We start from the raw sequence: 15,604 nt of genomic DNA, 5'->3' as shown, positions 1-15,604 counted from the left end.
TTTTTGCATAAAAGCAAGATAGTTAACTTCATCTTTTTTATTTCACAACTTATGAACTAATCACCAATAATAGAGATTTTAAAATTTAGAGCCAATATGAAAATCTTTTTTTTTTTAATCACGAAACTGTTTTGGAAGAGGTATATTTTTATGTTATGTATATATATATATATATATATATATATATATATATATATATATATATATATAATATATATATATATATATATATATTAATAAAGACTACATTTACTCAATAAAAATGAAATGCTTACTGACTGTGTAAACGGTAGTCAGATCAGATCCAGGGGTAAGCAGCAACAATGGCTGTACTTTGCAAATATTAAGTTTTAAGTCAATGGGCACACAGGTTGCCATTGTAAGACTGGACAGTCAAATCTCATGAACTTAACATATTCAAACGACAATTTATTCTTTTGAAAAAATGAAAAAAACAAAAAACAATCCAACAAAAGTTTCCTATAAACGTTATCTATTGTCAATGACTGAGGGTTGAGTTAGTAAGTTGAATAGAAATGGCATAGATAAACAAAAATAATCTACAGTAAATAAACATGAGATATTTCCATAAATTTTATACATAAAAACAATTTTTTGAATTATCCTTAAGAAAATTAAATCTAAATCTTTGCGTTTTAAAATGATTATGTAAAAAAAAGACTGGTTAAAATCGTGTGTTTGACGTTGTTACTTTCTCAACATTTCAAGCTTTTACATGGAAGAAAATAGAACTAAAAAAACAAAACTCGAAAAAAAAACAACCCAATTTAACAGATAAACAACATACCAATCATTTGTTAAAAATTGTATACTTACAAGTATGATATTTTAAGGTGAGGTCTTCAATTTCAAAGCAACGTGAGCAATGCACACAGAGAGATGTAAGCAAAAAAGCACATTAAATACTAAGAGTATAGTTTAAGTACTAAGTATACAGTTCTCAGTTTTTATGAGAGTTCTGTGAACATGCATAGAGAATATATCACAGTTTTCTTTTTATCTCATTTTCTGGCAACAATGGAGCACTAGCCTCAAGTTGTTGTTGCTGTGGTGGTGGCCCTTGATAAGGAAAGGAAGGAGGTTGCTGGTTAGACTGATAATTTCCTTGGTTTGGGTATGTAGGGGGCAGCACATAAGGTGGCGGAGGTGACGCTCCATAGGCAGGTGGAGGGGCAGCGACATTTGGCTGAGCTGGATTATATGGTGCATAAAGTTGAGGCTGAGGAGGAGGATGAGTAACGGGGGAGTTATAGGTGTAAACATTTGTCTGGAGTTGAGGTCCTGGGAAAGTAATAACTGTCGTTTGTTGTTGGGGCGTAGCTGACATCACCATTCCTTGTCTGAATCTCTGGACAAGATAGAATAAAATAAGACTTAAATTTCAAAGTGTTGATTGAAATCAGGTTGATCGGGCAAATTTATATGGCAGATTTCTATGGCCTCACCATACAAAGACTAATACAAAGTTCTCAGCTGGCCACACTGGTCTAAATTTTCATTTCAAAGAGATTAGTTCACTCGTAAGAAACAACTTTTGTGTATATAGGTGTACAATATATAGGTCCTAATTCACATCTTATGAGTATAAAATACGTCATTACAATTCAGTTCACAACACCTAGGTTATAGTGTACTACCAATGCAAACTGACCTAAATCATATTAGTGCATAGCTCATGAAACTAAATCAAAGAACAAAAGAGGTGAGACTTCAATGGAATCCTGGTCAGTGCAACATTATAGAAAATGTCATATCAGATACTTTGGCCAAAATGGGATCAGAGCATATACAAGATGAAAACCTTTATGAAGATGGCGAAATTAAGTCAATCATCAAGTCCCATGCAAAAGCCAACTGGTACCATTCACACCCAAGCTTCTGAAGACCGAGTCACAATCTTTAGAATGCAATTAGGACACAACCTCCTGAGACACCACATGCACATGCTTTTCAAAATAGGAGAAATGGGCATGTATGACTGTGGTGAAGGAGAAGAAGATGCCCACCATGTACTCCAAACCTGTTCAAAGTATGCAATAGCAAGAGAGGATTTTTGGCCTGGTACCATACATCTGTAGACCAAAACTGTATGGGCCCCTGACAGAGCTGAGGAAGACAATGGCGTTCCTTGGCCAACTAGACATTCAAACATGAAGACAATATGAGGGGGAAAGAAGAAGAAGGACTCACAAAAGTACCTAAATTATGTCTGAGAGTTAGAGTTCGTGATTTGACACCTTTAAAGTATGCCCTTTGGAAATAATTATTGTAGTTTCCTTGTCTTACCAGAAATGGACATTAAATGAATACCCTCGGAAGTAAAGCAATGTTGTCAAACAGACTATGTGTCATATTTAAACTGTTCCAATATCACTAGAGTGAAAAAATAGTAATTTTAAAGTGCTATATAACCCTTTACATGATATGATATGATAATTTTTTACTCATCTTAATTTTTCAAAAAGAGACAATTAAGGGTCGAACATACATGTCAATAAAATTGGACACACAAAGCACCCATATGAAAATAAAGACATTACTGTGAACCAATATGTTCTGTATGGGACAAAAGGTCATGTATTGGGATAAAGACAAGAGTCATTTTTCAAAATGAATTCCCAGTGGGATTTAAAGGGGGATTATTTAACATGTGCCCCGTATGAACAAGGAGAAGAAGTTATACATTTTTTAACATTAAAGAATCAAAATTCAATAAAACCATTTATTTCCACTCATATTTCATAAGTTTAAATCATTTGCATGGTTACAATATGCATTCCATAATTATAATGATCTAACATAGGGCAACACAGCATAAACATTATCTGAATAAAAATAAATCTTCACAGAAAATTAAATAAAAAGATGTTAGATAAAACTAACAGAGAAAGCAAATCTCACCCAAAAGATTTTTTTTTAAAGAAGTAATTTAAAATCTAAAGTGTTTCACTTACAGGCGGTTCGTGGCCGCAGGCCATCATGCCTCCAGAGACAAAGAGTACGGCCACAGCCAAAGCATTGGTGAAATATGATGAGCCAAGAATGACAAAAGACAGGCTAGACGTGTAGAATAAAATGAACAGGAGGCTTGACACTGACCCCACAAATGCTGTTGAAGGAAAGAAAAGGAAAATGATTGAACGGCAGGAACCAGTCGCGTTTTGTTAGAATGAAAAATATTATACAACTACTATTGAATGGTAGACACCATGTGACATTTATTAGAATGATAACATATATACAGTTATAATTAAGTTATCCAAAGTCAATCAATGATTGAATTAATAGGATTAGATATTAGTCTACAGATTGGGTACCCTATTATCTCGGTTGATAGAGTATTTGCTTTGCCTATGTGGGATGCAGTCGTTCCTTTTTCTGACACCCCTGTCCATCCATGTCAGATCTGTTAGATCTGTTGTAAAATATTCTGTGATAAACTAGTGTCCTATCAAAAGGATAGCTAGCAATTGTTACTGTCAATTTAATGCAGCAGAAACAGGGGTAAAGTCAATGGGCCTTATGACACGCAAGAACAACTACTATGCGGTATTCATTCCCTTGACATGTGTAGCTAAGTGATTACTCATCTAACTCAATTGAAAGCTAAAGATGAGGTCCTCGAGTTTAAAACCCTTACTTTGAAATCCTGGGGTTAATTGGCACTCTGGGGAATAAAATTTTACCTAAAGTTTTTAACTTATCCTATTAAACGATAAGAGACAGGTGTAAAATTCTTAAGTTTAACTGATGTCAAACAATATTGCTTTAGTACAAAGATGTTGTCCAGTACTTTATAGCTTACATTACATATGCCATCTTATATATGCCAAACAGACATTGCATAATAAATATCATAACCTAGAGCATTTATTTATATCGCGCAATATCCACTAAACATGTTAAAGTGCTTTACAAGGGGTCCCTAGCCAACAGCAACGCTTACAATGCAAGATGAGACATAATGTCTGCTTGGCAATATTGCAATTTTTTTCAGACAGAGGCAATGTTATTAATGGCCAAGTATTCATTTTACACCTTAGTATGATGAAAGAATGTGAGTATAGAGCCTTTTCCAAGGACTCAGAGTGGCTCTCAAACCCTGGACCTCCAGGTCAAAAGCAAGAGTCATACCACTAGACCAAAAAGCAAGAGTCTTGATCTTTGCTGTTAAAAAAAAAAAATCCAGAAAAATTGTAAACCACATCAATCTGGCATATCATGTTGGAATGAATCAGATGACAAAACTTTCAAAAAAGAAATTTTAGGTTATTGAGTTTTGAGAATCAAACTCTTTTTTCTCATATCACAGCATTTATTTTAATCAAAATCTTATATGTTAAACCCTGACATAATAACGTTTAGAGAACATTAGTCACAAATAAACCTCATTGGTAAAAACAAGTATCGAACCTGTGGCCAGGGCAGTCCATTCAACTTTCCTAGAATGCAAGTTTGCTGGACGAAGGGGTAAGTTTTCTAACAGACCAAGAATAATTGTGACACAGTAACCAACAAGGCAGATAACTGCTGTAATCTGTGAAGCCAACATCACTGAAAACAAACGGAAATAAATTATAAATTATTTTGAAAGTAAGAACAAATTATGAAGAACATCGATAATTGTTGTGGTTGCTGTTGTTGCTGCTGATGCTGCCGTCTTTTTTCATTGCATTAGTAGTTATCTAAAAGTGTCAAAAACAAAAATATCAAAGCATTAAGTTAAATTTAATCTAATAAAAAATAATACTTTATTCCAGCAGTTAAAAAAAAAAAAAGACAAAAAAAAAAAAAAAAACAACATAATTTTCCTATAACCTGTCCACAACAGGAGAATAGAGTACAAAAGTTCTATGAAAACTGAGAACTTGATATTTAAAAACAAATTTTGATCTTCCTATTAACCCTCTCGTGTTCAGATTATTTTTGGGGGAGTAGATAATGAGTTCCCTATATGGTCATGTCATTCATGTAGACATCCTTTGATGATATAACCCTACCCTTTGATATCTGCAGTCGCCTTTTCGTTTTCTACGGTCACTCATGACTAAACTCCGCCCAGAAACGATTTCATAGGTCCGTCCATCACCACATTTCAAACTTTTGTTCTCGTCAGTTCTTAAGTTTTTTGATCGAAGAACGATTGGCTATTGAGAATCTTGACCCTTCAACGGTTGGTCGTTCTGACAGCTCACGTGTCAACAGCCATCAACAATACATTGAGTCATCGCTGAAACAGTGGAAGACGCTGATCGCATAGTGGCGTCACAATCACCACGTTGTTGAATAAATTATCCAGGCATGGCTGATAGGTAAAAAAGCCAAATTATGTTCTAGTTACATTTGATCTCGTCTCATTGAGATATAAACAATGATATATAAATCAAGAAAATCGGCCGATAAATAAAAAAGTTGCTAAAAAAAGCTAAAATAAACACAAGCAATTTTTTAAATCAAATTTATTCGTAAAACAGTTGGTTTTCAACCGACTTTTCTGAAATAAGGACCAATATTCTTCTTTTTTCATGCAGATTTCAACAATGTGACTTTCAAATTCCTCAGAATTATATTTCTTACTTTTAGATTTTAGCTTTTAGGCCTACTCAAAAAGGTGTTATATTCCTTGCGTAACAATAGCGTAATACATCGACGGCGAGAAGCGTCGTTTCGGCCATCTGGATAGATAGCGTGTGACTCACAATTCTACACGAATGACGTTGGCGGTCGATCAATGAGGTGTACCAAATTTATTTACCAATTACTTTTCTTAGTGCTAAAATTACAAAGTAATAATTTCGGATCAGAATAAATTACTCTGAAGTTCCTATCTCTTTATTACAATAAAATTGATACCACAAATGACAAAATCGCCCCACAAATAAGGGAGTTATAAATTATTCATAATATTTTTTAACTTTACAAAAAATGTTACCAAAGTCATTTTTCATCACCAAAGACGTAATTTTCCCCCGATTTTTACCAAACAAAGTGCAATGTCAATGATTTTCACTCGCAAATAAAATAGGATTTAAATCGCAATTTCTACAACATATTTTATTGTCTGTCGGCAAATCTATAAAAATCAAAGCTGAAAACATCCTGCGACAGTGACAGGGCCTGTTATTTCTTTCACAACGATTGGATTTTACTTACTGAGGCCAGTCTTGACTACCCCACCCATGAATATTATGCCGTTGTCGGTTTTTGTCGTGTTGAATCTTAAAGAGTTAAAATTTGACCAATCAAAACAAGACTTGTGGCAGCTGGTTTCGGATTGCACTTAAGTTTTGTGTGTTGGTATGAATGGTGTGGGTTTTATTTAAACGAGTGTCATTGATAACAATACTGGTGTAGTTCCCCTATTTTAGCAACCACTGACACTTTTTTTTGCTGAAAAAATACTGTTTTGACCTTATTACGAAAACAAATTGCGGTTATGTTCCCTTCCACTACGAGTTAATTGGATCAGATTCCATAAAGTCCAGGAGGTGATTTTTCACTTGATTTCCATTTTAAAAAAATAAAAATATTTCATTTTCACTGCAGGATTCCTAGATTGCAAACAAAACGATAAAAACCAAATAAAGAAGAAAAAAAAAACAAGAAACAGACAAACATAGTTAAATATTGCTACTTTCACATACCATTGGAGCCATGGTAACATCTGAAATAGTCATCATCACAGGCTTGCCAAAGTCCATATGAATGTCCCGAGCCACTCGTGGAATAAAACCAAGATGACGATCCAAACGAAAATATGTATATGACGAAAGACAAGAACAGAAGTATAAAACCAATCTTGTAGGTGATTGTTCTCCTGAAAAACAATCTAACAAGAGGAGCTTCATCTGCTGAAGGAGCAATCGGTTGAGTTTGAATCATATTTATGCAATGCTACCATAAATATCATTTGATGAATATCTGGTTGAAGAAAAAAAAAAACCATAAAAATAGCAGCATTGGCATATAGACAAATAATCCTAAAAATTTGTAGTACATTGAAATATTGAAAACAATCTAACCATGCTAAAATACATGAACATACACATACACAAACACACACACCACACACACACACACACATGGAGGGAGCATAGGACTGAGAGAGAGAGGGGAGTGAGTTAGATAGATAGATAGATAGATAGATAGATAGATAGATAGATAGATAGATAGATAGATAGATAGATAGAAAGAGGGATAGAGGGGGAGAGAGAGAGAGAGAGAGAGAGAGAGAGAGAGAGAGAGAGAGAGAGAGAGAGAGGAAAGCAAGGAGAGTGGATTTTATATCAAATTAAAACACAAATAAAACATAATAGCGATTTATCATGTCATTTTAAGTGAGTGAGTTTGTGTGTGTATTCTTTTGTGTGAAAAAATGTTACCGAGATGTTAAAGTTAAACATTGTGTTTAGTGACTAACGCATCTGTCATTAACTTTCGCGAATAAAAAAGATACCGTCGCCTAGGCATTCCATATATAGATAATCTGTCAATTTTTAATTTTTAAATTATCATTATTACTATCATAATTTTGCGTTTCGTTGACGATGACGATGTGTTTGTTGTTGTGTAGTGATTGTAGTGTTGATGTGTTGGTTGTGATTGTAGTGGTGGTGTTGGTGATGTAGTATTGGTAGTGATGATAACTATAAAGATAATGATGATGATGTAATGGTGGTGGTGGTTGATGTACTTTTGATAACGATATGGAGGTAGCTATGGTAGTGGTAGTAATGATGATCATGTGATGGTTGTGGTTGTATAAGTGGCGGTGGTAGCAATGGTGATGAGGAGGAGGATGATGATAATGTAAAGGTGGTGGTGGTTGCTATAGTTTTGATAACGATGTGGAGGTTGCTGTGGTAGTAATGATGACGTAGTGGTGGCAATAGTAGTAGGGGTAGTTTATTGATGGTAACTTCAATTATTTGCAGGAGCACTGAAATGAGTTATGAGCAACGGCTAGAATGTATGTGTATGTGTGTGGGTGTGTGTGCGTGTGTTTGTGTGTGAATGTGAAGATATATATATATATATATAATATAATATATATATATATATATATATATATATATATATATATTCCTGGAATCTTTATTAAATATATAAAACTACCACCAACACTGTAAATAATATGGATACCAAATAATATAATAAACGGGGACGGAACTATTCTCATAAAAAGTAATCTGACCGATAAGCTGATAGATTTCAAGATGTGAAGGAATGATCAAATCGGAGAGGTGGGGACGGGGAAATTTTGATGGATTGGATTGGGGTAACAGAAACAAAACAAAACACGATCTTGTAAAGTTTCAGACTTGAAGGAAAAGTTGAAATTGAAACGTTCAAAAATTCAATTCTCAGCCACAGTCACACAAAAAAATGTTTCAATCACCTCTCCTTATATTTCCTTCTCATACTAACACATTCTCATTCAACTTCAAGCCATGCGACAACACGCCATTTTGAACAGAAAATACAGTGTTGTATTCAGTGAGGGGACAAAGAATAATTTTCTACTGCGAATAAATATAACCACTCCACTACGTTATTTTTTGGGAGAGAATGTGTGGACAGCTTTCTTTAATCTTTGATTTCAACAGACAAAAAATAAAGATAAAGAGGAAAGTCGTACCATTGTCCAGTTTTCCTTTGTATGCCCGCCATTATATAATAATATGTTCTAGATTGAATTTACAATTTCATAGGGCTTTGTTTGAAAGAAATATTGCTTTGGTTTGGTTTTTTTGGGGTGTGGTGGTGGTTTGATTTTGTGTTTTGTCCTTTCTGTTTGAAAAATTTTAAAAAATTAAAAATTGCCCAGATTAACTATTTTTGGGAAATGCCTAGGCGAGGGTATTTTTTTTTATTCGCGAAAAATTTAATGACAGATGCGTTATTTCCCCCCAAAAAACACAATTTTTAAACCCTTTAAACATCCCCGGAAACATTTTTTCACCCCAAAAAGAAAAACACACACAAACTCACCCCACTTAAAATGACATGATAAATGTATTATGTTTTATTTGTTTTTTAAATTTTGATATAAAACCCACTCTCCTTGTTTTTCCTCTCTCCCCTCTCTCTCTCTCCCCCTCTCTCTCTCTCCTCTCCTCTCTCCCCCTCTATCCCTCTTTCTATCTATCTATCTATCTATCTATCTATCAAACTATCTACTATCTTCTATCTATCTATCAACTCACCCCCCTCTCTCTCTCAGCCCATGCTCCCCCCAATGGGGTGTTGTTGGGTGTGTTTTGTTTGTGTTTTGTGTATGTTCATTTTATTTTACCCATGGTTAGATTGTTTTCAATATTTAAATTGTACTACAAATTTTTGGATTTTTTGTCTTTATCCCAATGTGTTTATTTTTAGGGGTTTTTTTTTTTCTTAAAACCAATATTCTTCAAATGAAATTTATGGTAGCTTTGCATAAATATGATTCAAATTTAAACCGATTGCCCCTTTCAGCAGATGAAGCCCCTCTTTTTTAGATTTTTTTTTTTTCGGGGGAGAACAATCCCCTACAAGTTTGGGTTTTTATACTTCTGTTCTTGTCTTTGTCATTTTACTTTATTTTGGGTTTGGATCGTATTTTGGGTTTTTTTCCCCAAGAGGGCTGGGGAAATTTTCTTTATGGATTTGGGAAAGCCTGTAAAGGATGTTTTATTTCAGATTTTACCATGGCTCCAAGGTTTTTTAAAGTACAATATTTAACTATTTTTTGCTGTTTCTTGTTTTTTTTTTTTCTTCTTTTTTTGGGTTTTTATCGTTTTGTTTGAAAATCTAGGAATCCTGCAGTGAAAAAAAAATATTTTTTTTTTTTTTAAAATGGAAAATCAAGGGGAAAAAATCACCTCCGGGATTTTATGGAATCTGACCCAAATTAACTCGAAAGTGGAAGGGAACATAACCGCAATTTGTTTTGTAAAAAGGGTCAAAACAGTTTTTTTTTCAGCAAAAAAAAGTGTCAGGGGTTGCAAAAATAGGGGGAACACACCAGTATTGTTACCCAAGGGACACTCGTTTAAATAAAACCCACACCATTCATACCAACACCCAAAATTTAAAGTGCAATCCAAAACCAGCTCCCACAAGTCTTGTTTTGATTGGTAAAATTTTAACCTTTAAGATTCAACACGACAAAAACCGAAACGGCATAATATTCATGGGTGGGGGTAGTAAAGATTTGGCCCCCAGTAAGTAAAATCCAATCGTTGTGAAAGAAATAACGGGCCCCTGTAAAACTGTCGCAGGATTTTTTCCCAGCTTTGATTTTTTTTTGATTTTGCCGACAAAAATTTAAAAATGTTGTAGAAATTGCGATTTAAATCCTATTTTATTTGCGAGAAAAAATTAAATTGACTTTGCACTTTTTTTTGGGAAAAAAATGGGGGGGGAAAATTACGTCTTTTGGTGATAAAAAAATGACTTTGGAAACATTTTTTGAAAATTTAAAAAAAAATATTAGGGAATAAATTTATAACCCCCCTTATTTGTGGGGCGATTTTGTCATTTGTGGTTTTCCAATTTTTTATTGTAAAAAAGAGATGGGAACTTCAGAGTAATTTATTCTGACCCGGAAATTTTTACTTTGAAATTTTTTAGCACTAAGAAAAGAAAAATTGGTAAATAAATTTGGTACACCCTCATTGATCGCCCGCCAACGTCATTGTGAGAATTGTGAGTCACACGCTATCTATCCAGAGGGCCCGAAACGACCTTCTCGCCGTCGATTTTATTACGCTATTGTTACGCAAGGAATATAACACCTTTTTGAGTAGGCCCCAAAAGTAAAAACTAAAAGTAAGAAATATAAATTTTGAGGAAATTTTAAAGTCACATTGTTGAAATCTGCATGAAAAAAAAAAGAATATTTGGGCCTTATTTCAGGAAAAAATCGGGTTTAAAAACCAACTGTTTTACGAAATTTAAAATTTTATTTAAAAAATTGCTTGTGTTTATTTTAGCTTTTTTTTTGCAACTTTTTTTTTTATCGGGCCCATTTTCTTGATTTATATAAACATTGTTTATATCTAATGAGACGAGATCAAATGTAACTTTGAACATAATTTTGGGTTTTTTTTCCCATCAGCCCTGCCTGGATAATTTAAATTAAAAAGTGGTGATTGTGACGCCACTATGCGATCAGGTCTTCCACTGTTTTAGCGATGACTCAATGTATTGTTGATGGCTGTTGGGAAAGTGAGCTGCAGAACGACCAACCGGGTGAGGGTCAAGATTCTCAATAGCCAAAACGTTCTTCGATCAAAAAAATTAAGAAAATGACGAGAACAAAAGGGTTTTAAATGTGGTGATGGACGGGCCCATGAAATCGTTTCTGGGGGGAGTTTGTCATGAGGGCCGTTTGAAAACGAAAAGGCGACTGCAGATATCAAAGGGTAGGGTTATATCATAAAGGATGTCTACATGAATGACATGACCATATAGGGAACTCATTATCTACTCCCCCAAAAAAAATCTGAACAGAGAGGGTTAATGGAAGATCAAAATTTGTTTTTAAATATCAAGTTCTCAGTTTTCATAGAACTTTTGTTTTTCTATTCTCCTGGTTTTGGAAAAGGTTATAGGGAAAAATTTTGTTGTTTTTTTTTTTTTTTTTTTTTTTTTTTTTTTTTTTAACGCTGGAATAAAGTATTATTTTTTATTAGATTAAATTTTTAAATTAATGCTTTGAATTTTTGTTTTTGACACTTTTAGATAACTACTAATGCAATGAAAAAAGACCGGGGCATCAGCAGCAACAACAGCAACCACAACAAATTTTCGATGTTCTTCATAAAAATTTTTTCTTACTTTTAAAATTTAAATTTTTAATTTATTTCCGTTTGTTTTCATTTATGTTGGCTTCACAGATTTCAGCAGTTATCTGCCTTGTTGGGGTTTCTTTTGTCACAATTTTCTTGGTCTGTTAGAAAACTTACCCCTTGTCCGCAAACTTGCATTCTGGGGAAAATTGAATGGATGCCCCCCCACAGGTTCGATACTTGTTTTTACCAATGAGGTTTATTTGTGACTAATGTTCTCTAAACGTTATTATGTCGGGGTTTTTAACATATAAGATTTTGTTTTAAAATAAATGCTTTGATATGAGAAAAAAGAGTTTGTTTCTAAAAAACTAAAATAACCAAAAATTTTTTTTTTTGAAAGTTTTGTCATCTGATTCTTTCCCAAAAAATGATATCCAGATTGATGGGGTTTACAATTTTCTGGTTTTTTTTTTTTTAAACAGCAAAGATAAAGACTCTTTGTTTTTTTGGTCTAGGGGGTTGTTTTTTTTGCTTTTGACCTGGAGGTCCGGGTTTGAGAGCCATCTGGCCCTTGGGAAAAGGCTCTATTTAATTTTCTTTCGTCATACTAAGGTGTAAAATGAATATTTGGGCCAAATTAATAACTTTGCCTCTGTCTAAAAAAAATTGAAATATTGCCAAGCAGACATTATGTTCATCTTGCATTGAAAGCGTTGCTGTTGGCTAGGGCCCCCTTTGTAAAGCACTTTAACATGTTTAGTGGTATTGGCGATATAAATAAATGCTCTGGGTTTTTTTATGATTTTTTAATTATGCAATGTCTGTTTGGCATATATAAGATGGAATATGTAATGAAAGCAAATAAATTTACTGGCCCAACTTTCTTTGTAAAAAAGGCAATATTTTTTTGACATCAGTTAAACTTAAAAATTTTTAACCACCGGGTCTCTTATGTTTAATAGGAAAAATTTTTAAAAACTTTGGGGTTAAAATTTTTTTCCCCCAGAGTCCCAAATTTAAAACCCCAGGATTTAAAAGAAAGGGGTTTTTTTAAACTCGAGGACCTCATCTTTAGTTTTTTAAATTGAGTTAGATGAGAAAATTCACTTTAGCTACACATGTAAAGGGAAGGGAATACCGAAATAGTAGTTGTTCTTGGTGTCATAAGGCCCTTTGGGGACTTTCCCCCTGTTTCTGCTGCTTTTTAAATTGACAGTAAAAAAATTGCTAGCTACCCTTTTGATGGGGACACTGTTTATCACAGAATTTTTTTACAACAGATTTTAACAGACTGACATGGATGGACGGGGGTGTCAGAAAAAGGAACGAAGGCACCCCACATAGGAAAAGCAAATACTCTATAAACCGAGATAAGGGGGGCCCCAAATCTGTAGACTAATATTAATCCTTTTAAATTTAAATCATTGTTTGATTTGGATAACTTAATTATAACTGTTATTTTTTATCATTCTAAAAAATTTTTCACTGGTTTTACCCATTAAATTTAGTATTTGGTATAAAAATTTTTCATTCAAATTTAAAAACGCACTGGTTCCTGCCGTTCAATTTTTTCCCTTTTTTTTCCCTTTAACATTTTTTGGGTGGGGTCAGTGTCAAGCCTCCTTTTTTCATTTTTTTCTACCTTTCAAAGCCTGTCTTTTGTCATTTTTGGGCCCTCATCATATTTCACCAATGCTTTGGCTGGGGGGGGTTACCCCTTTGTCTCTGGAGGATGATGGCCTGGGCCCGAACCCCCTGAAAAGTAAAAAACATTTTAGTTTTTAAAAAATTACTTTTTTAAAAAAAAAAATTTTTTTGGGTGAGATTTGTTTCTCTTTTAGTTTTATCTAACATCTTTTTTTTAATTTTCTGTGAAGATTAATTTTTTTTCAGATAATGTTTATGCGTGTTTGGGCCCCATGTTAGATCATTATAATTATGGGAAAGCATATTGTAACCCTGCAAATGATTTAAACTTTTAAATATGAGTGGAAAAAATTTGGGTTTTATTGAATTTTTATTCTTTAATGTTAAAAAATGTATAAATTCTTTTTCCTTGTTCATACGGGGCAAAATGTTAAATAATCCCCCTTTTTAAAACCCACTGGGGGAAATTTATTTTTAAAAATGACTCTTTTCTTTATCCCCAAAACATGACCTTTTGTCCCATACGAACTTTTTTGGTTACAGGGAATGTTTTTATTTTCATATGGGTTTCTTTGTGGGTCCCAATTTTTTTTGACCCTGTATTGGGTTTGGGCCCTTTAAATTTTCTCTTTTTTAAAAATTTTAAAATGAGGAAAAAATTATCATATATATATTTTAAAGGGTTATATAGCACTTTTTAAAAATTTCTATTTTTTACCTAGTGATATTGGAACAGTTTTTAAAAATGACACATTTGTCTGTTTGACAACATTGCCCTTTTCTTCCGAGGGTTTTTTCTTTTTAAAGGCCTTTTTTGGTAAGGGCAAGGAAAAAACAATAATTTTTTTCCAAAAAAACATACTTTTTAAAAAAGGTTTTTAAAAACACGAACTCTAACTCTTTAGAATAATTTAGGGACTTTTGTAGTCCTTCTTCTTTTTTCCCCCCCCCATATTGTCTTCATGTTTTAATGTCTAAATTTTTGGCCCAAAGGGAAAGCCATTGTCTTCCCCAGTCTGTAGGGGGCCCTACAGTTTTTTGGGCTACAAAATGGATGGGACCAGGCCAAAAATCCTCTCTTGCTATTGCATACTTTTAAAAAGGTTTGGAGTACATGGGGGGATCTTTTTTCCCTTCACCCAAATCATACATGCCCCTTTCTCCTATTTTGAAAAGCTGTGCATTGGTTTTCTCAGGAGGTTGTGTTTCCCAATTGCATTTTAAAGTTTTTGCTCGGTCTTCAAAAAGCTTGGGGGTGAATGGTACCCGTTGGCTTTTTTCATGGGGCTTTATGAATTTACTTAATTTTGCCCCTCTTCATAAAGGTTTTCTTTTTGTATATGCTCTGATCCCATTTTTGGGCCCAAAGTAAACTGATATGACATTTTCTATAATGGGCACTGACCGGATTCCATTGAAGTCTCACCTCTTTTGTTCTTTGTTTAGTTTTATGAGCTATGCACTAATATGATTTTTGGGGCGTTTGCATTGGTAGTACACTATAACCTAGGTGTTGTGAACTGAATTGTAATGACGTATTTTTTCTCTTTAAAATTTTTAATTAGGACCTTATATTGTCACCTTTTTTACACAAAAAATTGGTTTTTACGGTGAAAATAAACTCTTTGAAAAAGAAAATTTAGACCAGTGTGGGGCCCGCTGAAACTTTGTATTTTGTCTTTGTATGGTGAGGCCATTGAAATCTGCCATTTTAAATTTGGGCCCCATCAAAACCCGATTTTAATCAAAACTTTGAAATTTTAAATCTTATTTTAAATTTTATCTTGTCCAAAATTCAGACAAGGGAAAGGTGAAGTCAGCTAAAGCCCCCAACAAAACGGGCAGGTTTTTTCTTTCCCCGGGCCTCAACTCCCCGACAAATGTTTACACCTATAACCCCCCCCGTTTCTCATCCTCCTCCTCACCCCAAATTTATGCCCCCCATATAATTTCCCGCTCAGCCAAATGTGCTGCCCCCCCCACCTGCCTATGGAGCGTCACCTCCGCCAAAACCCTTTTTGTGCTGCCCCCTACATACCCCAAACCAAGGAAATTATCAGTCTAACCAGCAACCTCCTTCCTTTCCTTACAAGGGCCCCACCCCAGCAAAAAACAACTTGAGGTAGGCTCCCTTGTTGCCAGAAAATGAATTAAAAAAAAAA

The 15,604-nt window shown here is 34.0% G+C and overlaps 1 protein-coding gene across 1 annotated transcript; it reads right to left on the bottom strand.

The window, feature by feature from the left end:
• Positions 1 to 858: 858 nt before the first annotated feature.
• On the bottom strand, positions 859 to 8,717 carry LOC144972724 (uncharacterized; the record flags this gene model as incomplete). The annotated part of the gene is given in 5 exon segments (XM_078914300.1): positions 859 to 1,369; positions 2,976 to 3,130; positions 4,435 to 4,575; positions 6,666 to 6,942; positions 8,660 to 8,717. Coding segments are annotated over 4 exon segments (900 nt in total). The 3' UTR covers positions 859 to 1,003.
• Between the last annotated feature and the right edge of the window lie 6,887 nt (positions 8,718 to 15,604).

Source organism: Berghia stephanieae, chromosome 5 (genome assembly GCF_034508935.2).
Source record: "Berghia stephanieae isolate SIO BIC M18660-M18661 chromosome 5, UCSD_Bste_1.3, whole genome shotgun sequence".
NCBI lineage: Eukaryota > Metazoa > Mollusca > Gastropoda > Nudibranchia > Aeolidiidae > Berghia > Berghia stephanieae.
The sequence above is the reverse complement of the archived record's forward strand: the minus strand, read 5'-3'. Positions and strand labels throughout refer to the sequence as shown.